This window comes from Aquila chrysaetos, chromosome 7, assembly GCF_900496995.4.
Source record: "Aquila chrysaetos chrysaetos chromosome 7, bAquChr1.4, whole genome shotgun sequence".
In the NCBI taxonomy this organism is placed as follows: Eukaryota; Metazoa; Chordata; class Aves; order Accipitriformes; family Accipitridae; genus Aquila; species Aquila chrysaetos.
Genome location: NC_044010.1, coordinates 44,704,964 through 44,730,326, shown reverse-complemented (window position 1 = coordinate 44,730,326; position 25,363 = coordinate 44,704,964). Strand labels below are relative to the sequence as shown.

The following is a 25,363-nucleotide window of genomic DNA, read 5'->3' as shown; positions in this document are numbered from 1 at the left end:
CACAACAGTGATTTTTCAGACCCAAAACAAGTTGCACTTAATTCTACTGGACAGGTTTTTGTTCCCAGATCAGATGGTTGTGGTAATTTACCCCAGTTCTGATGTTCAAAAGCACCATGGGTTAACTTGCAGTGTTTTATCCTGTTTGTTACTTGTTCTTCTCTGTACTCTCTGCTGTTTTCTCTCAGACTTAGCCTATTTATTATCATCCATCATCCCCGTATTCTAATTTAGCAAAAATGTCATCTCCCTGCCTCATTCGGAGTTCCACCATATGTCTTGTTCTTTTCTCTCTGCATTACTAGTCAGTTCTGCCTTCTGGATTTTTGGGGGTTTTTTTCCTTATTTTTTCCCATCATCTCCCTTTTCCTCCCCTCTTTTCTGTGACTTTCTTTTTTCCATAGCTTACCACTGTAAAAATGTACTGCTTACCTCTTCCACAAAAACCTTTCATTTCCCTTTTTTCATACTTCCCCCAAACTCTTCTCTTCTCTCTAACGAGCCTAGCGTTTCTTTTTCTCACCATCCTCCTGCTACCACCCTTGTAACTCTTGCTTTCTGTACGATATCTGCAGCAGCAGCCTCTGGATAGAAAAAGGACTTGCTTTACCAAATGACATGCCTGACAGCTGTGCCACCCCGGAGCAAAAGGACAGTGGAGATGAGCGCAACAGAGCTCCAGCCTCCATGGACTGTGCTTCAGGGCTACAGAGAGATGTCTCTGCTGTCAGGACATCCAAGGCTCCATGGGAAAACATTGTTCCTTGCAGAGCTGACTGGAAAGCTGCGGCTTACCCCTATACAGTGTACGTACTTCAAAAGCTTATTTTAAATTAGTAAAATAAGTAAACAAAGGCTTTTTAAAAATAATCTCTTGGAATTTAGGGGGGCTGAGGTATGTCTTTCAGACTTTATGTGAAATCATCCCGTTTCCCCAGCCCAATTACAAATGTCCAGATAAAGAAATTGGGCATAGTTTGTTTGCAAAGGGCAAATGGCCTTTAAGGCTGCTTAAAGTCTGATGTGATCGACAAGACCATCAGTGAAAGAAGAGTTTTTCCAGCATACAGAGGCGGTACAGGAAGAGAATCCAGGAGGTAGCCACTACACAACACAATTTTCAGGCTGGCTGGAGTAGGCTGGCAAGCCTTCCTTCCGACCAACATGCAGACATCCACGTAAACATCAAACTCTAACTTGAAATGTTTTCTCTTGTTGTTTCTCTAACAGAAGATAACAGTCCTGTAGTTGCTGGTTTCTTCCCCACTACCCGCTAGCACCAGATACCAGGGTGACCCTTCTGGTTCCAAGTGGAAGGCACAAGTGAGCATTGACAGATGTTTGCAAGGGAGAGCCTGTGCTTTGGGAGCACCCGTGGTCCTGCTGATGTAGCTCTCTACACATACCTGGTGTTCCCAGGCGGGCTTGTGCAATGGTTAGCTTCTCATGGGGGGCTTGGCACTGACAGCTTGTTTCGTCTGCAAATGGAGCAGGTGCCGTCAGAGTCTGGAAGGAGGAAAAAACACAAAGGAAGTAAATTTATTTTCTCCATCAAGCAGTTAAAAAAGAACCACTTAACTGTGGCAGGATGCTGTAACCAGGCCTAATGCTGGTTTGTTCTCTGGGGATTTTTGCTTTTTGGTCACCCCTGAGCACACACAATTCGCACAAGGTAAAATGATGAGGAAAATAAAGCTTTCCAAACACATCATGCACCCTAATTCTTTGTTTCTGTTGAGAAGCTTAAGCATTTTTGAGGTGGCTACAGGTACATAATTTTTCTGTTTGCAGAACAAAGTCGGGTTTGATGGCCCAAGCAGCTTAATCCTTGGTTTGGTCTCAACGACGCCAAAGGTCCAAGATGCAAAATGTATTCTGCTACCTGCAAGTAATAGCTGGAAAAACTAATTGGGATTCAGAAAGCTGCAAATGAGCCACCTCTTCACAAGCACCAGTTCCTTCCACTGATATCAGTACAGGTAACTGGGACTACAGATTGTTTTGTTGTGGTTTTAATCAGAATCTTGTATAATTTTGAGGAGCCATTCAAAATAAAGGCAAGAATGCAACCAGAAGTCCCACCTAACTACAGCTAACTGAACTGCAGCTCCTTTCTCCGGTCTGACACATACTGTAATAGCACTAAAATGCTCTAACTGTGATCTGAGCACCACAAGGGCACTTGCTCTGAAGAGCTTATAACCTAAAGATATAAGAGAGAGAGTGAGGACGCATGAAGAATGATGTGGCATTATCTGTCAGGAAACTTGATTATAGAAATTGTATTTTCTGCCCATGCCTATGTAGGAAGTTATCAGCGATCAGAACTGCAGAAATTTATTATCTGCCATATGGTCTGATATGAAAAAACGCACTTCTACTGCTCTTGGCTTGAAATCTTTACGAAATCATAGCTGAGTTTTGGTTTGCTTTGTTTCTGTGAGATGAGGTGGTGGTTGAGACAAGCCGAAGGAAATCTGTCGCTTACTTTGCCTGCACCATGATTTAGCTGGGACCTTGTGGCCTTGCAGCTGTGGCTTGGTTGGGTTTTGACAGTGACCGCTTGCGTGATGTACAGTTGTCATACCAGTTTGAGCACCCATGGTTGATCATAACAGAATCTCTCTTCCCCTTTATACTTTTTTTCAGCTTTTAGATGCTGAATGCTTAATCACCAAGCATTTATTTTCCTTAGCATCCCTGAGACACTTTAAGACATGTCATGCCTAATTGCTGCTGACCTCTGGGCTCACTGGCTTGTTGCCTGGGAAGCTCAGAGGACAGCAGTAAAACAGCAACAAAGATTTAAAGATTCATATGCAGCTCTTTCTGCTGATTTACTATTCATTTTGTTTACTGAAAGCACTAAAATTTTATGTAGATTTCTTTTTTTTTCCTTCCTTTTTTCATAATCTCAAATGTTGCAGGAAATCATCATCATTAGTATCTTAGTGATGAAAATCACATCATCTTTGCACAGACAAAGTTAAAAATGAAGAAACTATGGCCAAGTCGCAAGTTTCTGCCTGGGTTTCGTAGACGGGAACTGTTCATCGGGCCACCCATGCCGCACAGTGTAGAACATTACACATAATCATACCGTGCCAGCTCCTTCCTTTACTTTCTAAATACTGTCTTTTTGCTTCTGGCTTTGTGATTGCTGTGTGCTAACCTGTCTTTTTATCTCCAAGCAAGGTCAAGTTACATGGCAGCCCATACGGCCTGGTTCCCGCTGGGATAAAGAGGAAGGCAGAAATGTTAAAACAATAATGGCTATGGTCTGAGGCCTGCAACTGGTAATCAGATCCTAGCTTGGCAGAGGCTGTTTCCTTGGAGATTACTTGAAGAAAATAGGCCTGGTTTGCAGGAAGATATCTCCCCCCCCACCCCGCCCCAGCAAGCACAGTGGTGCTTTTTATCCATGTAAACGCCTTTGCAATGCCAAGATTTTTCTTTCGGTCTCTGCTCAATGGAGAACAACCTCTATTAGCTTCCCATCAGTCCAGCTTTTGCAAATGCTCATCATTAAAGCTCACCTTACGACCGAGGGCTAAGAACCAGACCTGTCAATATTCCCATTACTCTGTGACCTCTCAGTCACTGGGTATGCAAATACATTAAATACAATAGATTAAAATCAGCAATATTCTATCAAAGCCACATAGAGAAATGCATCAATACCATGTGCTGACAGATCAAGGGAAATACAGCAATAGCTTCCCAATGAGTATCCAATACTATTTTGTTTGGCCTAGAAAAAATGTCACTGAGCTTAACAAAAACATCTTATAAGATGAGACCATTTAGTTTGCATATAAGAGCATAAGATAAAATATTTCAAGAAATTATTAAAAACCAGAAATAATTTATCAAACCTCTTTCAGTTTGTATATAATTACTGGTATTCTATCCAGTTTCTTGTCAGTAATAACTAGAATTGGGAGAAGACAGCAAGTAATTTATATAGCAGCTTTTTCATTTTGGTTAATTTGTTAAAGTACTTTTAGAAGTTTGCTCTAGTTTTGCCAGTAATCAGATGGTTAGGCAAAGACTTATGGAAAAGTATGTCTGTCTTTCTCTGACAGATTTTTCTCTTCATCTGTGCCTTCATTATTTTCTAGGCATTTACATTTTGCAATTAGTCAAGCAAGTCAAATTAGCCTTGTATTTTGGACCAAGGTAAGCTTCTGAGATCTGCATCATCCTGTAGCAGGGTGCTCTATAGCCTGTGTGAGTTCGGTGATGAATTACCTCATTTTGTTTGTTCAGCACCTGCCTCCTCCTTGTATTATTTGATATTCTTGTACTGGAAGCTTCAGTAAATTTATCTGTAGTCACCTCTTCCCTGCCTCTCTCTCTTTTCTCCCCTCAGTCACGTTTTCCAGGCTGAAGAGCTTTACCTCATTTATTTGTTCCTTGTATGGAAGCTGGTCCACAACTTTCGATTATTTTTGTTGCCCTTCTCTGTTAACCGCAAGGTGGTTTACACAGTGTTCAAACTGATAACTCTTCCAGTTTCTAGAGCTTTAATAGATAGGAATAGAAAATTATTTACATGGTGCTCACGCTTTGCGGTTACCTTTGATGACGTAAGCACCTTACACCTCGTGTCAGCAGGGAGACCTTACTTTCATTTAAGCAGTCCAAATGCCACGTCGTTACTGTGTTATTAATACATGGTGTCTAGAGAAAGCCTATTGCATGCCATAAATGGAGAAGTCATTGTAATATTAGGACTCGTTAGTGATATTTACTTCAGAAGATGTTAAAAAGCTCTTGCACTGCAAGTCCTATTTCCTGGGAATGAAGACACTGCATTCAATTATAATTAAATTCACTTCCTAAAAATGAACGTATGTGAAAACATCATATCCAATAACCCTTGCATATCAGAAGCCATTCATTCTATGACAAGTTTAAATAGCGTCTTACTTGCATTCTCACAAATTTGCAGAATAACTGAATGATGCTCAATAAACTTTGGGACATTAAGAGATGGAAGGTAGGTAAAGAGAGCTTCCTGGCAAATGCCTCACAGCTCCATTTGCACCCAGTAATGTCTCTGCAGCTCCCAACTATATTTAACGAGACAGTAGCCCAGAGAGGAGAGTACAGGGTGGTAGGCAGCCCTGAGCTGGTTTATGAAGAAACCCTGCCTGACAGCTAAAAGCAGCTTATTTTCAGGTGTATCTTGATGCTGCCTTTTTACTATCTCTCTTCATAGTCTCTTAGGCTACTGTAGCCATTTAACTTAGCTGCTAGTCAGCAGATAAACATTCATAGCTTATGTTTCCAATGGATTAAAAGGAAAGTAGTCAGTGATTTGCAGAGGAACAGCAGTCGTACCACTGAAATAACAGGTCAAAAGCATGAGCACCTCCACACCCTCTCTTTTGTTTATAGCCCGTAATAGGAAGTAATTAACTGTGTTATTGTTTGCTTGTTTTCCATATGTTTGGTTGTTAGGTTGGTTTTTTTACACAGCAGCAAGGAAGATAGAAGTATTTTTTTAAATGGGCAAATGTAGATCCATCTATGCCATAGTGCATCTGCCATTATAATTCTGCCTGCAGGGTGACTGCATGCAACATGTGCTAATGGAAGGAGCTACTCTTTTCTTTTTCTTTTTTCTTTTTTTTTTGATTTGCACAGCTACACTACCTCCCTTACCACATGACAGAGACAAAAATGTTGTCCTCTTGGTAGAGAGAACAGTTGTATTGTCATCTAAGATTTTGCCATCAACAAAGGCCTAAGAAAATTTCAGCTCTTGAACTAGTACAGCTACACAGGCAAAACTTGGTAGAGCAGGCTGCGCCCGTGCTTATAAAACAATTAAGCTGGCAGGCAAATTCTGTGGGAGGTCTGATGCTGTAATCTCAGAGGCAGTATTTAAAACAGATAACTGATTTCACTGGAACAAATCATGTGGGTAAGATCTACTCATGTGAGGAAAGATTATTTTGGGAACCTGCTCCTGATGTTGGCAAACAATAATTACAGAGCAGGAAACACTGACATCAGTTTTAAGGAACATTTAAGAGAAAAACACTATCAAAACTCTTGAGAAGAAACTAAAAATACGTGCTGAGTTTCTAAAAGTATGAATACCCTTTGCAAGTGGAAAGACCACGTTAAGGACTACCAAGGTTGTCTCTCAGAGGTTCAGGGAGTGAACATTGTGAAAAATGAAAAGCACGTTGTCTCATGTATTGCTTTTAGTAACCTTTACCCATACAGGAAAATTTATGAGCAATTAAGTTGTAATTGAACGTTACTGGTGGGTGCCTCCAGGTAAACTTTTCACAAACAGTTCCAATATTAATGCCTGTACCAGAAGAAAATCTAGCCTGTTCTTCCACAGTTCTGCTGACTCGGGGAGGTAGATGTAAACTAAAAAAGGAGCAAACTAACCCAATAAGAACAATAACTTAAAAAAAATAATAATCTGTGTGCAAGCATTCCAAATTGCCTTATTCTCAGTTGCTTTTTCTGGGCTTTATCTTCAATCAAATATACTTTGCTTGTCATTAGTATTAAGTCAGTAACAATTAATGCAAGATGCAAGTACAAACTGAAGATATAATAGAAGAAAAGCAGCTTCCACCGCCTTCTCAAGAAGCACAATGATGTATATACGTACAGATTCGTAGATTCTGAAAGTAGAACAACTATTACATAATCTAGTCTAATATTTGCAAAAAGCCAAAGAATTTCGTGACAAGATTCCTGCGTGACAGCCATGACTTTTGACTGAACTGGAACACATTATTTAGAAGATAAGATCCATCTTAGAGGTAGCACAGGCCCCAAGTCAAGCAGAGCTCAAGCAAAAGAACTGCCGATGAAGCACCTCAATCTCCATGAACACCAGCTGGAAAAGAAATGCGACCTTGGGCAGCTTCCCCACCTGAGCCCCCTCCGCTGGCACAGCTGGAAGGAGTGCGCTGTGTACAAGCGACCCAGGTGGGACCCATTGAAAGAACAAACTGTGCAGCCTGTGAGCCTAGCTGTCCTCCTGTCCTCATGGCTGGAGACATAGCCAAGCTGTCAGATGTCCTGGCACTGAGGAGGGATATGCGGTATTTCAGGATAAAGAAGTATGCGGCTCCTTCAACAGGGCGCTGGTTACCAAGCGGCAGCCTGCAGACACCGTCGCAAAATGAGGACGTTGCAACGGGACTGCAGAACCAAACTGGCCATGGTGCATTTGCGATCCAAAGCTGAATACCAGGTGCTTGCTGGCCCACGAGTAACGCTGAGGGTTGGCCATGGTCAACAGACCAAAAATGTGTAACCACTGTTCTAATGCCACTCTGTCTTTTATTGATCAATCCAGAAACTGGAGATAAGGTCAGTTTGTATGTTTTGGATTTCTAATACACGTTTCTTTTTACTTCTACATTACTGTACACACCGATTTATGGCTAAAAGGACCAAACTTCAGCTTTAACGTAGGCAAGGGTTAATCTACTGAAATCAACTGAGTTATAGCTAAGCTATTGGGTGAATTTGGCCCAGTATTCAAACTCTCCTTGTGCTTCTACATAGAGATACTTAACGTCTATCAATTATTTCATGTCAGATGTAGGACAGCATTCTGCATAAACTGTTACTCAAAGTAGAGCCACGTTGAAGCAAAAGAAGAAAAAAACCAACAAACCCCATTTTTCCTCCCGCACGGGAGGCACGTACTCTCTGCGGTTCCACAGCCGGCAGGCAGAAGCACCCTGGGAAGAGCTGTTTTCCCATAGGGAGTGCACTGGGCTTCTCTACCAGATCCCCAGTTCATCCAGTGCCTTTCACAAGAGCTTTTCACCTTATGCCGTCTGTCTGCGTGTGTATAGGAAAGGAAAGCAGATTATGTGGAAACAAAGGTGTAAGCACATATTGGGATAGACAGTTCTGGCTGCATTGAGTGTCTGTGCACGATCCTGGGAGTGTGGTTATACACTACACGTACTTCTTGCCCATGTAGTTAGTATTTGGCTCCTAATTCTGTATTTCTTCTGCTCCACATCCACGTATGTGTGTTGGGTTTCTTTTTACATTTTACATGTTATGTTATAATGTTGTTTATGTTTTTGAGGAGGAAGCAGAGAGAATCTATTTACAATGCTTTTCTACTCCTTTTTAAAGATATGATACAAACCTTCATAGTAACGACAACAGCACAGTTTAAGGAATCAGTAATATTCTCCTAATAAAAGCTGCTTCTAAAGTAGCATTGCATATATGCATTCGCAAGCAAAGAATGCAATACATAGAATGTAATGTTTTCTCCCTGTCTTTGTGTGTCGTTTGTGAATCCCGCAAAAACACTTGTAGTTCTGTATGTCTGATGAACACGTATTACAACATGCTTTTGCAGAGACTATGGCATTCCAGAACCTATACCAATTGCATGTCCTTTGATGTGGTAAAGGGAAATCACAGCAGATTTTTGGTGTCTACAGGCAGTTTTTGTTTGGTTTTTTTTTTTTAAGTGCAGCAGAGATTGCTACATGCCCTCAAGCGCAAACCACATTTGGCATGTTTTTATGGGTTTGTGCTTTTATGTAGTAGTCAACATTTATGAAAATGAAAAATTAATCCAGAGCAAAACCCAAACTTGTAAAGGACCAAAACCATATTTGGTCAAATAAAGTAATTTTGGGTTCCTTAAATGTAAGGCTATTTCCATATATATTTATGCTTAGTTCCACATTGAAGTAAACAGATGGCAGACCCCCTACAGTCATAACATCACGTGAGAGAGAAACAGATGCGTGGGACACTTTTTAACCACAATGAAACCCCCTAAATTCATCATTAGCTCCCCTGATTAAAATTGCATATACCTTTCAGCGATACAGGAAACATAAAGATGAAGATCTATGGAAGCTCATGGAAAGAAAATATCTGAAATAATTCTAGAGGTTGCATCAGACCCTCTCAAAACACTGTTTGCAAATATGAAGGGAGTGAGGCATCTAGGGATGCAAATATAGGAATCCAAGGCATGCATGCTTTTCTTGCAATTATTTCAAATTTTGCACTTAACGTTTCATTGCTTAACAGCAGCAACAACGAAATTGTCTAAAGGAGTCTAGTGCCCCTTTAAACCATTATACAGCTCGAGTGAAAGTACTAAAACGTTCTCTTCTACCCTTCAATAAAATAAAAAAGAAAAACAGTGTTTTCCAAATGTACTTGAATAATTTGAAAAAATGAATTCATGTACTCATGTCTTCTAAAAAATCAATGAAATAAGCAAAATAGCTAAAGCAGCTGATACCTAAAATGATGTGAGAGCTGTGATCTTCAATTGTACCCGAGTCTCATTCTGCAAAGTATTGTAGATTCAGCGGCCCCAAGATATTTGATACCTAATTCCTATTGAACTGTAAAAGTCCATAGCCTCTGAATCTGAAGACGTGGCAGTAGAAGTAAATCTGGCCTTGGGAGCAGGCACTGGGATTGCCAGAGTGAACCTCAAATGGCCCTGATCCTTACAGTGCCTTGGCAGAACATGTTTTATCTGCCATATGGATAGGCCCTAAGTCTCCAGCTAGTCTGTCCTTGCAGTGGTGACACTAAGCAGAAAAAACTAGTTGGATACTTCCACACAAGGCCCCGATGCCATCTCCTGCACAGGCAAATGGGATCTAGCCACAGCTCAAACTGCCTGAGAACAGGTGTCTGACGGTAGCACGGATGTAACGTAACCATGATCTCGGGAACAGCCTGGTATTCCTGGAATCGCATTGCCAAGGACAGAGCAGACACAGCGAAAGGACCTATCTGCTTCTTTACATCATCTTGAAGATAGATTCACTTTAAATTCATGAAAACTGCTGCTTAATTCCTGCCTGGCCCTCTACCCACCAACGTCCCCGCAAGCACAGGCCAAACCAACCGCCTACTGGTCTACTCCCTCTCCTCCCCTGTAGTTCACCTTGGCTAATTCAGGTGGTTTTCTGCTCATCTGGTTTCTTAAGGTTCCTTAAGTTGTGCCTGACTTTCCCTGTGTGTTGCAGAAGAGCCTGTATTCCTGATTCGGGCTCAAACTCACATTAGACTCAAAGCACAATGAGGTAGGTACTGTGATGGAAACGTACGTTTCATTGCCCTGCATTCCCTTAGCTGACCTAACCCTAAGGACTTCAGCCAGTTTTGAAAATAAGACATCGGTTCCCAGGTCCCAAGAGTACTCTCCCAGATGTTCCCACTGAGGCCTGTGTTGGATGACAGAGACGTCATCCAACGTCTTTTCCATACGAGGACAAGAAGCTCTCGGCATGTTCAAGGGAAGGAAAGGTGAGACCAAGCAGGAGGTTTTGAAATTTGTTATCAAGTAAGCTTCGATGTGTATTCGGTTTTGCTTTATCTGCAGCACTGTCCTTATAAATTGCCATTGTTTCCTTTTATGAAAGACACTATCTGGAATTGTCTTCCTGAACAAGGTGTGTTGAAATGCCTGTTTGTTTCTTGCAGGGTGAGGATTGGTAATTCTCGAGGTGCACACCAATCCTTCAAGGAGCTGCCCACATGTGGGACCAAAGTCAAACTCTTGGTCCCAAGAGACATAAATGAACTATAAAAAAATAAGCAAATCATTTCACAAGGCTCCGTACTTACTCTTTGGTATTTCCTCCTACGGTATCTCTGCCACCTAGTTAAACTAAGAGCTTGCCTCACTTATGGCCCTTTTTAGTACAGACGCACACAGGCACACCCTAACGCTGGGATTCCCAGGCTGAGATCCACAGCCCTGCAGTGCTCTGCAGCTTGTCTAAAGTTATCTGGGGACAACTGCCATACCTGGAATGTGCGGCATGATGTGACTGGCAGCGATGTTTATCCCATTTAAAACAATGAATGCCCCCATAACCAAACCACAGGTATCCTAGGGTTTAAGTAGGAGAAGCAATGCTCACTTAAAAAAAATGGACGGGACAGTGGTAGATGAGAAAGTGGCCTAACCCAGCAGTTTGGTCCAGACAACAAACAGATAAATGCAAAACTATACAAACCAGGGTTGGAGAAACGCTGTTTGTGGGATTTTTTTTCTTGACTACAGAACTGCTAAAATCACAGCTGCGGAACAAGCCTGCGACTCTAATTGGTTTGTTTCTCCATTGTGCATTGAGACTAAGGTACGCATATCACTCAGGGAGAGATTTTCCTGGCATTCAGACACGTGGAATTTGAGAACGTAAAGAAGGCAAAGATTAAGTGAGAGATGGACCAGGGGAATTGACTGAAGCACGAATGCTCATTAATGCTCTAGTTGGTTAAGAAAACCCAAAGAGTGTCTTGGGAAAAAATTAATGGCAATTTATATCACAACAGTACTAGGCACTGGAAAACATCAGGTTTCAATACACATTGAAACTTACCTGAGAATTGCCTTCAATGTCCCCTGTTTTCCTGCTCTTTGAAGGATACAGGGGTTTTCTTTAGTCCTACTGTGACACTTCCTGCCAAGCTAGCAGACTCCATAGCCTAAAATCAGAGGACCTGGTGGCAGACATCCATTAAAAATATTCGCAGTTTTAAGGCTTTAAATAAGTAATTCCTGTTTTAATGAAAAGGACGACAACTGTTTCAGAGAAGAACTAACCCCCTTTTCATCTTCTAAAATTTGAGCCAATTCTGAAGTTATATTTCTTAACAAAAATTGCTTCCTAAAAATGAGCCTATATTAAGAACTTGAAAGCCCAAAAGACAATTAATTTTAGAGATGCGTTATAACCAATGAACAGCATTAAAAAGTCATCTGTAAATATCACAGACTTTACTTTTACAGCCACCAGTTATATCATTCTGAGGTACCAAAGCCATTCTGAAGTACCAAGGCCATCCTGAGGTACCATCCTGAGGTCCAGGATAATAAAACCATACTAAAATGTTAACTGAGACACCCTCTTTCATTTACGTTAATGAAGTAAGTGACTTGGTTACTACTGGCCCACCACTGTACGTGCTGCCTTCAAAGGAGTGGGATCAGAGAAAGTACTGAAGATCTTAAAAAAAACCTGATAGGAACTTGATATCCATGTTATTAGATCATCTGTCAAGGGGTGATTCACTTTAACTCTTCAGGACACCGGCTCTGAATTCTTCTCACTTAAGCCATAACTTGACTACACTTGCTTGCATCACTCCTTATGCCCTAACAAGTACGGTGTCTTGCATTATACTTCTCCAGGCAATTTTTTTTTTTATTTTTTTTTTTTTGCCTGAAGGTAACGTAGATCTGCTGACTGACAAAATATCACTTTATAACAACACACTTTCCATAAATCTTTATTCAAGATGTCTCCATTGTCCATTATTGGTACTTGGGAAGATCTAAAACATCATAATGAATTCCTGTTTTATTCGTGTACTCTAGCTGTCACCTTAATTTCCACAGAAATTATACTGGAATGCATGATACTGTAAATACTGGCATCATGTTGTCACTTCTTTCTTTAAAATCTTTTAAAATGTCAGACTACATGGAGTAATATATTCAAACGGGTTGTTATATCTGAGCTTTTGACAGAGAAATCTTAGACAGCCTGTACGAACACACTGCAGTAACAACACGTGAGCTAACTTTCCCCATTAAAACAGCTCCAAAAACCTTCCACGAACAAATTAAGAGTCTTCTTTAAAGTTGATTCTAATTATAACACTAGCAAGCAGAAAACATTAATTTAGGTCAGCTCCAACGACTGTTGCTATTTCTTGTCATATCGGAACGTCTCAACTATAGTGTTGAATTTAATTACTGAAGTTGGATGTTTAAATATGTTTTCAATTAGGACTGTGACTGAATTCTGGTGTTGAAAGATCTAATTTCCGGTACTAAACTGTTGCACCCTTCGTGCACTTTCACACCTTGATGCTGTCTCTGCATTTCTGTATGTGTGCGTATAGGTATTGTTGTTATTCTTTTTTCTAACGCCTTGCCAATGGTGCACACCATGGCGGGGAAAGGAGTGGTTGTTCCTGATGGGAATAGTAAAAGGTTTAAATAAGCAGCAAGGAAGCATTCCAGTTATTTTCAATGAGCCCATCAGAAAAGGGCAGCTCTCGGAACCTTGACTCTCAGGGTACATGGGCCTCGTGAAGTTGTCTGAGGGAGCCTTCCCTCACCTTTAACCGAAGGCCACCGAAGGAGTTTATTTTTACCGCCGCTCTCCCGGCTCTCCCTCATCCAGCCCGCAAAAACCCCGCAGCTCTCCAAGCCTCCCTTCCTCACGTATGGAACTAGAACCTCTTCCCCGGGCTCTGAAGTTGAGCGAAGCCGCCTTTCCCGCTCCCGGCCGAGGGGCTGGCCTGCCGGGCCCACCGAGGAGGAGGAGGCTGCCGGGGCCGCGGCTCGCGGAGAGGCCGGGAGCGGCCCTCGCCCGCCCGCCCCGGTTCCGTGCTGGGCGGTCGCTCCCCAAGCCGCGCGGCTTCTCTCACCGCGGTGCGGCTGTACCGACTCACACGCCGCCCGCTCCCTCAGCCGAAACCGCGGCTCTCCCACGCCAGCCCCTTAACCAAACGCGGCGGACCTTGCCACATCATTGCCCCGAGGCGCCCTTATTCGGCGGGTTTTGGGGTTTTTGGTTTGGTTTGGTTTTTTTTTGAAGAAGGGAGCAGCAGTTCTGCCCGGCTCTCACCGTACTCCCCGGAGTCCCCAGCCGACAAGGGCGGGCGGGAGGGGTCCCGCACCCCCGCAGCAGCCTTCGCTTTACCCTCTCCCCGCGGAGTCGCCGCGCCACACAAAGGGACCCGCCGGCGGGCGGCACGGCCCTGTGTCCCCCCCGCCCCCCCATCCCCTCACCGGCCCCGCAGCGCCCGGGGAAGGCTCGGGCGGGAGGTCCGAGGTGGGGCCGGACCCGACTCACCAGGCGAGGCTGAGGGCAGGTGTGCTCCAGCTCCTCCATGGCCTCCTCCGAGCGCCGCGCCTCAGAGGGGGATCTCGGGATACCTCTTTCTGACTCAGCATCGGGCGCCAGCACTGGCATGGCCGGCGGCAGCCTCGCCCGCCGCCGCCGCCGCCGCCGCCCGAGCCCGCCCGGCGCGGGGCTTCGCCGTCACGCGTGGGCCCGCCCCACCGTGAGGGGAAAAGGGGGGGGGGGGGGGGTGTCTCCCCGGCACGGCCGCCGTTGGTTGCCGCGGCAACCGGGGTTACCCCCCCCCCCCCCGCCCCGCTTCCCTCAGCGGCGCGGTGCTGAACGGACAGCGCCAGCGTGGGGTCCCCGGGGCCGGCTCCCGGGGCGGGAAGGGGAAGGGGAAGAAAGGGGAACGGCCGCCCGCTTCTCCTCCCTGGGGAGGGAAAAGGTGCTGGGAGCGCCGGTTGGGAGTAGGGCTGGCACGTCTGGGTGTCGTCGAGTGGTTAGAGGGGGGGGTTCTGTTAGTGACGTCAAAGGAGTTCGGAGGGGGAAGGGGGTGCGTTTCTTTCAGAAATACATCGTCACGTCGACTTGGGTTGAGTTGCTCAGCAATGCTTTTGCAAATTCGTGGCGCGGAAGAAACCGAGTTGCTTCTCAGCGAAAGGAACGATAATACAAAACAGGTTCGGTAAAAACGCCATTCTCTTCTGGCAAGAGATGGGTAACAGGACATCATCATAACGGTAGCGGCTCTGTCTAAACGCAGCGAAACCTTTCCGTCACAGCCAAATACGTGACAGAGTTCCCAGGCCCTTAGCGAGGAACCTGGCTAATGCCTGCCCAGGAGTCACAACTACATCTGCGGTCGCACCGGGCGGCTGCTTCACCGCAGGCAGCTGTGGCTGCTACGCTGCCGAAGCCAAACACCCGGCCTCCATGCTCTTCAATAGCATGAGAATACGATCAAGGTAATATAAAGCCAACGCACTTTAGAACACAGAGATTCCATTGGCTATTGTTAACCTCGATAGATTCGTTACAGTGGATTCCAGCAGTACTTAGCTGCGGTGGGCGCCGTGAGCGTTGTTTCTTAAAAACCAGACTTCATCAAGGGACACAAACATTTAAGGCCATCCAAAGCCGTGAGGAGTTACAAGAGACTTGTGCCTCAGGGTCACTCTCTAGGACTCGAGAGCTTAATTTCAAATGTCTTATCTTTTACACATCTTCAAAGGAGGCCAAGTGCAATACAAAAAAATATATGAGCTACATGAAAGGGAAAGGGGTAGGTATGTGAAGAAGAGGAGATGAGAAAGAAAGTAGAAAGAAAAGAGAATGTGGAAAGAAAGAATGAGACAGCAGTGGAGAAAAAAGGAAAATACATGCCAAAAGAGGTGACTGAGCAAGGAAAACAGGTAGCCAGACTAACTAAACCTCACAGCTGAATCCCTTTCGCATAACTGAGTTCCTTTATCAGTTATTCTGTGAGGACTGCTCACACATTACGGAAAGCATACTCAAGAGAAATGATTAAACCATGATTAATACAGCACTCTGCCTGAACTGTGTAGCTCATTTTCTTAGGAAAAATATTTGCAGGAGTGTTACAGCATCAGAACAACATTTGGACAGCATGGCTAAGCAGTGTTAGGACTAGAGCAGCCAGAGGTAGCAGGCAGCCCTTTGATAAACCCAACCGCACAGGCCAGCTCCCCAGGGACCGGTGCCGGTGTGCTGAAGGAGTAGCACCGGGTGTCTGGGGGACGTGTCCGGGGTCAGTGTCCAGCCCTCCCTGACCACGAGGCTGTGTGGGAAAAGAGGTGAGAGGGAAACGGACCTTCTTGCAGCTGGATGATTGCCTATAAACTGGAAATGTAAAATCCCTTGCCTTTTATTTATTGTGACCATGAAAGGGGGAATTTCATCTTTGCTTTCATGCTGAGAGTTTGGTATTGACTTCGGCTGAATTTTAATTCGATGTTTATAGAAATAAGTTTTTCCATATACATGTAGCATTAAAGAACGATGTGTCTCTTGCAGTAGTGTTACCACCTATCCAAGTTGTGCCAGAATTTCAAAGTGGAAGTGGAATACTTTTCTTGCTGCTTATTTAATTTCCACCTCTGGGAAATACTTTATAATTCTTTTTTTTCCTCCTGTTTGAACAGCATGATTAAGAAGTGTTGTGTACCTCATTAAGAGAGGGAGAGAGAGTTGAAATAATGGCAGAGGGAAGGTTGTGGGGTCTGTCACGTCTATCCAAATGGAATTTCTCACAGGCCATCTTGGCTCTGATGATCTTAGTCAATGCATTGGATACCTTGAATAAGATATCCTAAATTGCATCTTCTTCTAGCTGTGGGGGCAAAATGGGCTTTCAAAAGGCTGGAGTGTGTCTTCTTTACTCTCTAAAGTAAATAAATAAAAATTAGGTTTGACTGGAGAAGCTCAGCAGATGGCCTTCTGTAAATCCTTACAAGTCAGCCAACTTTTAAAAGAACAGTGGAGCAAGAGTGACGGGTGGGAAGGTTCATGCATCTAATTGCTTTTATGTAACCAAATATCCTGCATCAGGCTGAGTACAGTCTCTTGGGCACCCTCCTGCCATTCCTTCAGAAATAACAGGGACGTATAGCCACTGCCGTTAAGGACTGAGCTCTTGGCAACAGCTGCTTGGGCTTGAATAGACATCTGATGCATAAAAATCCTGTCCCAGGGTGCATAAATTAACGTTACACGCAAACAAGCTGGGAAACCATGATCCCAATCCTCTTAATGTTAATTCCAAGGTCTGAATTGAATAGACAGCAAACAGGGAAAAATCTTAGCCGTTAGGAAGGTTCTGTCTGATATGTGGTGTGGCTTTTTCTATATGGAATTTCAGCTTGCAAACTGGAACAATTAATTCTCAAAGTACAAAAAATTAAAAAAAAATAGGTTTAGGTGTTACATTTAAATCCTCTCCTTTCTGAGACTGAAAGTATTATCCCTCTCTAAGCTTCATGGGCAGCTGAAGATTATAGAGACAAATATTCTGAGTAGATTCTTCTATATCTTCAAGCCCTAATTTTTAAATATCTCCTTGCTTTTTTTTGTTTGTTTGTTTCTATTTAGCCATTCATATTTTTTAAATCTTTTAGTGGAGCATTGATCAGTGCTCACAGCCGTAACGAAACAAACTTCTATTCCTCGTAGGCACCAGCACCTATAAAACTTCTGCCATGCTTTTTACCATATTACACGTGTTAAACTGATTCTAGCAGACTAGCACTGGTAGGCCAACATGGCTGAAATCTGAACATGAATTAATGTGTCCACTTCCCTCAGAGGGGTTCTTTTCTCTATACTTGATGGATTAGGATAAGCAAGAGGCTTACTTCGTCAAACGTAGTACATCCGGGTTCATAGCTATGCTGTTTAGTGTACACTAACTGCATCCTTATCTTAAGGCAAAATCCCTAGAAGGAGCAACCTGTACTTGGAAATTGTGAATAAACCCATTAAAGGCCTCAAACTGCTTGAGCAGGGAAATGATAGGCATTTCACAACTACGTACCAAGGAGTGCTTTCTGCTCCTTCCAACGGTAAGGCAGTGCTATAGCCTGCTATCTGCAGCAGAGTATAACAACTTACACACAAGCCACTTGCTAACACAGTATTTTGGCTTAGTTCCTCACAGTTGTCCAGAGATCTTACTACTACAGAGAAGTCTGTAAATACTCAGCAAACTCTCCAGGCTAAGGACTGTGACATTTGCTGAAATAAAACCGTTATTCTGATGTCCTTTGTAAAAGTGGGCACTGGAATGCATTGCAGTCCTTGGAGAACATCACCAAGTGTCTGAAGTGCCTCGGTGAACCTCAAGCACCAGTTAGCACAGCAGAAGTTGTATTTAAAATGGTCTTCACATGAGAGAGGCTGCAAGAGTCTTCTGACTTAAAACTGAATCGTAATGAAGAGAAATAGACCCTGAAGTAATTTCTGTTCAAATACCAGCAGGAAACTACAGAAAACCAGGGACTGGTATGGTTAAATAGTGTTTGACTTCAATGCCAAACATCTACAGAAAACATCATAGAATAAATTATTGAATATTTAACAGATGAGCTGAATTTTACTTCAATGTATATATTTTGGATCTTGAAGGTTTTAATGACTGTTAACTGCGAGACTTTGTAAGATGGAGGAATGGCTTATGTCTGGAGCAGATTAGTTAAAATACTATGTTTCTACATATGTATCTATCTATCTATCTATGTCATACTAGTTCTAGACATGCTACAATTAGTAGTCAAAAAACAGCAGAAAAAGATACCTTATTGCTGAGGTGATCAGTTAGCTAAATCACATATTTTTAGACTGAGATTAAAACCCCACAACGGTAGGGGTTTTTTTCGCACCTGCATAGATGGGGAAAAAAAGGGAGAGAATGAAAGGTATGAATTAAAATACACCCCACTGGTTTTCACTGCCTCCAACACCATTACTTTGCTGCTTCCATGTCATGTTGTCTGATACTGTAGCTTTAATTCCTTTTTAAGTTGTAGTTCATCATTCCAGTAGAACACACAATGCTTACAAACTACCACCTTTTTGTTAGAATAAATCCAAAATATTTCCTGTTTATGAAAGAGTCTTATAGGATTGTATAGGGATTAAATCCATAAGGGTTTTTTTATATGCAATGACAGTCCGTAAATTATGAAGAGTAAAACCATAGGATTTAGTATAACATAATCTTAAACCCGGTTCTTGCCATAGTTCCATAGTGGAGATGTGATTTTTAATAAATGCTATATTCTCAGGATACTTGTACAGAATCAAATCAGTCAGTCTTCACATAAGAGTTTAAGTAAAAATGCCATGTTAATTGCAGTTCATATATAAATCATCTGAAATCCATAAATTCTTGAAAATAGTGGCTTTTGATAATGCCATTCGTCCATGCTTTACGGCACTGCTTTGAATAAGTGAGGCTACCCACTTTGGGGCAGGTTCTTTGTGTTCTTGCTCCTTCATGAACTGCTTTTACAAGCACTTTTGAAGAAAATGGTGAGAAATTATGGTTGTTTTTTGACCAAGAGGATATCTGTCTTCATTTTATTTTTCTGCTGTCAGAGAGACGGTCACTTAGTGTGGGAAATGTTAGGTCTGTCTGTCCTGTTATTAGATTGTTCTGTTGTCCTTGCCAATTTTAACAATCAAGCTTTTAATTATTGGGTTGTCAGGGGAGGATGAGGGATTTCTGGCAGTGGGACAATCCTGTGGGATGCACAGAGGTTGGGAAGCACTGTTTGTTCATTCTTATTAGAAAGTTTTTCTTCAGGTCTAACCTGGACCTCCATCGCTGCAATCTGTTGCCCTCGCTCATTTTTTCTACTGGACACAGAGACCAGATTTATTCTCTTTAGCTTTTTGTATGACTCATATGGTTAAGATTTTGAAACAATAGTTTGAGGATTGGGAGTAGAGAGCTGACATTCAGCAGTAGGTTGGTATTTTTGTCACGTCTCTCATGACTTGACTAAACTGCCCCAGTTGTTGCAGTAGTTTCTCATAGGTCATATTTTACAGATCTTCTCATTATCCTCCCTGTTCTATTTTGGGTTCTCTATAGATTTCTTGCAGAGTGGTGCAAGCACAGTACTTCAGCTGCAACTTTACTGCTATCAAGACATATAATGCTGGATATTACAGATCTCTCTACTTTATATATCTCAGTGTAAACTTTGCCTAAATTATTCATATTCTCTGTTCTGCTTCTTATTGTTACAGATAAAATACAATTTAAGAAAAATCTCTTTCCTATTTACATTTAAACTATGTTGTTATCTCTCCTTTCTCTTTTTTCCCTCTTCTGGCTTTCTAGATACTCACTGCGATCCCCTTAAATCCACATAAAGCTAAGACTGCCTTTCCTGCACATATTTGTATTGCACTCACTTCTACCCATTTTCAATCTATCTGGTGCCTTCCTTCTCCCCCAGCTCAATTTCAAAATTCTCGGACTGACCGTCAGTATTCTGTCACACTATCTTTTCCAGTATTCCAAGTCTCCAATACTTTTTTTACCCTCCACTGTTCTTGTCAACCTTTATCTTCCCATTTGTCAATTTTTCATGCAAATGCCTTCACAGGTCTTCTCCCATACCATTTCAAATGCAAACCTGCCAAGTAAAAGATCAAACAATCATGCTGTAAACTGTATTCAAGTGATTGTTGAGGTGTCACGTTTAATATTTTGGGTACCAAAAATGTAATAACTGGCGGTTTTCATAATCTGGGTAGAGATACCCACATTATTTAAGACAAAACATGTACTTATGCACTCTAAAATGATCACCTGCTAGCTAGTTTAGCTTTTACTAGTTATTAAGAGTGTTTGACCCTAAGATCTTATTTCAGTTGCTTATAACTTTGCCACCTTTGAAACTTTTGATCTGACATGTTACTGGCTGGGCATCTTCTGCCCACTGAGCAGTTATGGATGACTTCTACCAGTATAATGCAGCTGTTTCTGGAAAAGAGATTGAGAATACCCTGCAGATATTTTGGGGGCTTTTCCTCTGAAATATTCAAGAGCTTCCATGTTTGGGAGGAGAGATTTGATATTTGTTTGGAGGTTTGGCACTCGTGATGGTGGTGTGCCGTTTTCTATTTTAATGAAAATTGGGCACATTTGGTCTTGGATATAAGTCACTTCATGTGTGTCAGGACCCTGAGGGCACTAAAAGACCTTGATGGCCCTGACAAGCCTCACCTGGGGCCTCCACCCCACACCCTCTGCCCATGGGCTTAGGGGGCCTATTTAAGCTTCACATGCCTATACCTTCTTCCTGAAGGCCTCTTCCCTGGATCTATGTTGTAGACTGGTTTCCTGCCTTGACCTCAGCCCTGCCTCATTTCTGTGGACCTGCCTGGTGATTCCTGGATCTGATCCTAACCCTGACCTGTGGATTGACTAAATGGCTTGGTCTTGGACCTGCTTCATTGCCATGATATTGCCTTATGATCTGGACTCATGGTTGGACTGGGACACCCTCTCCTGTCCTGTCCTACTCGCCTGGCTCAGGTACTGTGGAACTGGGTCCTGGCTGGGGAGGATTCTGACCTGCTGGCTGTGTGATTTCCTCCTTGGGTCTTGGTTTGCTTTTCCTTAAGGAGCAGCTCCCTGGCAGTGCATATGGTATTGCTATGCTGAGCATTTTCTTGGTTTTAGCTACCAAAGTATTGGGAAATCCCATTTGTTACTGGGGTGGGGTGGGTGGAGACCACAATCCCACAAACTTGTTTAGTTTTGCAGAACAATGGCCTATGTTCAGTCTTGGGACTTGGAGACTCTGCAGGCCTCTTCCTGTAACAGCTTCTTCTATTTTTGCCTAAACTAAGGCAGATCAAGGTACCAAAACTGATTGGAAGGACTTTTTCTCTCAGGTTCACAGTTACTTTCCTGCTAGTGTCCACAAGGAAGAACCAAAAGCATCTTAGTTGGATTTGAAAGGAAGGAAAAACTTATGACTTAATAATGTTGGAAAGCAGGATCAGATGCCAGTGGAACAGGGACACACAGGGAGACACCTGAGAAGCACCACAGAATGCTAACTATTTGGTAGATCAGACACAGACAACCCAAATTTGTCAGCTACCACTTCTAAAAACTTTCTATTCTCATTTCCCTGTCAGAAAAGATAATCTCAAGCCCACCTTTATCATGGTAACTGTCACACTGTTTCTGAGGCATTTGTACACTATAGTGATAAGGTTTTTAAATAAAGAAGCACCAACTCCTCCCAAGATAGAAGGCATAAGGATGACCTGGACTCTCGGCTGGGCCTGCCCAGCTCTCCTTGCTCGGGGCTGTGGGAGGAGACCCTGGGTGGCAAGGTCCCTACCCCACCAGCTCTATCATGTTGTCATCGTCTCCTGGTCCTTAGGGAGCAGCTGACCTTCGCTGCACCCTGACAGTGGGCTCAGGCCTTCCTAAGCCTGGAATCGAGCACGGTGGGGCCTGGCCCATGGCTGTGTGGGGTCTTCTCTGGTGATTCCTCCTGAGTCATCAGCCTGACCCTGGGCTTTGGTGTCCCCACCGTGCTGGCCCCCTGCCCACTCCACGGCAAACCTCTTCTGAAGCCAGATCTCTAAGGTGTGAGGACACACCTTGTGCGGGGTCGGGGTTGGGGGGGAGCTGCTGCCAGGGCACTGACAGCCCCAGCCAGCCTCACCTGGGTCCCCTGCTCTCTGCTTGGGCGCTCTGTTTGAGTTCTGGCCTGCCATCAGTCCATGCCAGAGCTGGGCTGTAGGAGTGCTGGTCTCCGGCTCAGCCACAGCCATGCTGTGAGAGACTGAATTGTTATCTTGAGCTGTTTGTCTCTGGACACATGCCTCTGGCTTCCCAGCCCGACGTTGGACCTGCCTTGTCATTATGGACTCATTTGGTGATCACCGGGCTGTGTCTGACCCAGGTTACCATCACTGGACCTGACCCCGAGTCACGTTTCTCATTTGACCTCAAACCTGCCTGATCACCACAGACTTGTCTGCTCTGGGTTCTGGGCTGACTCTGGCTCCCGTCCCTGGGGCTGTCCTGCTCACGGTCCTCAGGGGCTGGGGGACGAGGCCCCAACTGTCCTGCCAGCCTTGCCGTGCTGGGCTCCCTGCCCCCAGGGAGCAGAAGTTGTCCCTTGCTGCTTCTCCACACTGTGAGCACAGCCTTTGCCAGCACCAGTCCAGCAACAGAGAGCTGTCAGGATTACAAGTAGACTTTGCAGCATCTCGTGATGCTGTCCTCCCTTCTGCAGAAGAGAGGTGAAACGGTGAACGCCGAGACTATTCACCCGTGGCAGCGCTTTTGATCTTCAGCCAGGTCTTGAAATGTAACAGCCTCTCTGCAATAATGTTCTGCTTATACACAAATTGTTCATTTTTGTGCAGTTGTAAAGAGAGAGCACTGAAAGTGGTTAAAACAGAGACTTTCATGCTGTGGCAATAACTGTACGCTCTTGAATACCATTGGCATCAGACTTAATTCTTAGACATTATAATTATGTGAGGACTCATTCTCTGTGAGTTTGCTCTCGCTTGTCTTCCTTATTTAATTCACACTATAATATTTTGTACTTTTCTTCTAGGCTTGAATAGGAATATTCTATTAGGCAAGCAGGTGATGAGATTCTGCTCTCTGTTTGTTCCGGTTAGCATAATTCCACCAATTCTGGTTGAGTTACTAGGATTTGCTGTAATTTAACTGCAATCAGAATTTAATGTGTTTGTTTTAAAAAAAAAAAAAAAAAAAAAAGTATCTCTGGATGTTCATTCCATAGACCTTTTTTTCTGTCAGAATGGAAATTAATGTGGTGTTCTAGTTTCTATTTCATGTTTGTATTTCAGAGCCTTTACATCCTAATAGCAACTTTATCCTCTTCATCCTCATGTTAGCAGGTAACTTGGGTAGGAGAAAGAGCATTTACAGGCCCAGTAAGCAAGGAACCTACCCTTTGAACATAGATGTCTGCATTATCCTTATTGATAAACAAATGGAGAAGCATCTATTTCTTCACATTTCTATCAGTTAACTACCCATGAAGAGTTTTGAAAACAAAGACCTCTTGGTAATTAATAATCTGAGATTATGAATTTTTAATTTACATAACCTGTGCTCCTTTGGGAGTTTAGTCCCCCATACAGTTGAGTAATTCATGTTGAAATGTCATGTGAATAGCATAGTTTAGTAAGCAGCTGCTGAAATGAAGTAGAGCTGGATCATAACAGATGTAAAAACTTTAAGTTAACTGAGTGATAACATGAATTAATTCAGACCAATGTAAGGATTAAAAGAGAGTAAAATACTCCATGTTTGTAGGAAATGTACACATATACACTCATATCCTGAGCACTAGCATGCACACACACACAATTCTCCACAAAGACAGTCCATACTTAACAACGACATAACAATGTTTAGGCATTTTGACTTAGACATAGTACAGGTGAATTTGCTACCTTGCTATAATCCAGGGTTTACTCGCATTCTGTTTTTTATACCACCCCTCTTATTTTCAAGATATTTTTTCTATCATCAAAAAAATTACCAACTGTAAGCTTAATGTGTAAGTCTGAATCTGAGAGTTTTAACTTTTTTGTCCTACTGGCTTTGAGACAGATCAAGCATGCCCTAGACATAAAAAGAAAGATGAGAATAATCCTCAATACAGTAATTATTTTGTCCATTTAACATAGGTTTGATACTATACTCTATGTGTACTTTCATATGTTAATATATACTAGTTTATATTATCTTGGAGCTCTTGCAACGAGTTTACAATATTTTCTCTTCATAACTTCTGTATTTAAATTAAAGCTCTAAGAAAACAATATGGAAAATACATCTTTGTCACCTTTTGTTGAAATCTGGGAGTTTCCTGAGCTTCCTCTTCTGCACCACGTTTTTGGCTGCCTACCATTTTCGTTGCTGTGCTTCTCTTTCACTTTTCTCTGCAGCTATCACACTTTCCTTGAGAGAACGTTGGGTGGCTCTGAACTGCACAGCAGAATTCCCACTTCTTGTATTTAAAAGAAATTGAGCGAAGGTCATGCCAAGTTGCTCTTGTATGACTGTCCCAAGGGAGGTTAAAGATCAGCTCAGAGTAATCTGCTGTGATAAAGCCATTTAGCAGAGAAAGTCCCAAATCCTGCTGGGTTATTTTTCTTTTCCAAAGCAAAGTGCATGCCTGCTCACCCCCCCTTTCTTTTTTTTTTTTTTTTTTTTTTTTTTTTTTTTTTTCCCCCTGCAGCATTTAAATATGCTTGTTGTGCTGTGCTGCAGGAAACAGATGCATTCTTGTTATGGTCAGAGATGAATGTCAGGATTGAACTAGTGTTCATGAAAAAGTCTTTTGTTTGATCCGTGCTGTCCCACAGTGGAGCTATGGCAACAACTTTGGTTTGGTAAATTAACTGTATCACTGTGTACCGGCTCAAATCATGGCATCACCTGAATGACAAACATGCCACTGTTTGTATGACAGCTGACAAAGAGTATTGTTTTATTTTAATCAAAAGCATTTAAATCCAATCAATTCAAAATTCCAAAGCATGTGAAAGCTAGATATATATATGAAATGCAGCATCACTCTGTTTTTACTCAAACTGAAGAATTTCTTGACATTGTTATTTCATAAATGTTTCTCTACCATAGATTAAAAACTTGAGTAACTTCTGAGTTTAAACCCCACATTTGGTGATGTGATCTTGTTTTGTGCATGCGTTTAAAAACAGAAATAAGCCAAACGGTGGATACACTGCACCAGATGAAAGGCCGTCTGCAGATCAGACAGGCATTCTTCCTATAGCTGTCTGTGTTTCCAAGGATGCGGGTTTGCTACAGCTAAGCTGATCTAATAACTAGCTACCGCCGAGAGGGGTGGTCTCATTCTCTCCAGTGCCTGGGAATGGGCATTCTGGCTGTTGGGGTGGCTAGTCTTTTTTGGCACCAGGGAGCTGCTACAGGT

General features: G+C 42.9%; 1 protein-coding gene and 1 long non-coding RNA gene across 6 annotated transcripts in view; one reads left to right on the top strand and one right to left on the bottom strand.

The window, feature by feature from the left end:
- The window catches only part of PCYT1B (phosphate cytidylyltransferase 1B, choline), a 44,200-nt gene extending 19,744 nt beyond the window's left edge, over positions 1-24,456 (bottom strand). The window contains exons 1-2 of one of the 5 annotated variants that reach the window (XM_030019532.1): positions 24,251-24,456; positions 1,407-1,506 (exon numbers count right to left, since the gene is read on the bottom strand). In XM_030019532.1, the coding sequence (XP_029875392.1) occupies positions 1,407-1,506; positions 24,251-24,316 (166 nt within the window). In that variant the 5' untranslated portion in view covers positions 24,317-24,456. Of the gene's footprint in view, positions 1-1,406; positions 1,507-13,868; positions 14,245-24,250 lie in introns of those variants that run through there. The other 4 variants (XM_030019531.2, XM_030019534.2, XM_030019530.2 and 1 more) reach the window with 4 other exon arrangements.
- Positions 7-7,638, top strand: LOC121233414. Its single transcript, XR_005932761.1, has 2 exons — positions 7-806; positions 1,231-7,638. It is a non-coding gene; the product is annotated as an uncharacterized LOC121233414 (long non-coding RNA).
- Positions 24,457-25,363: the final 907 nt, after the last annotated feature.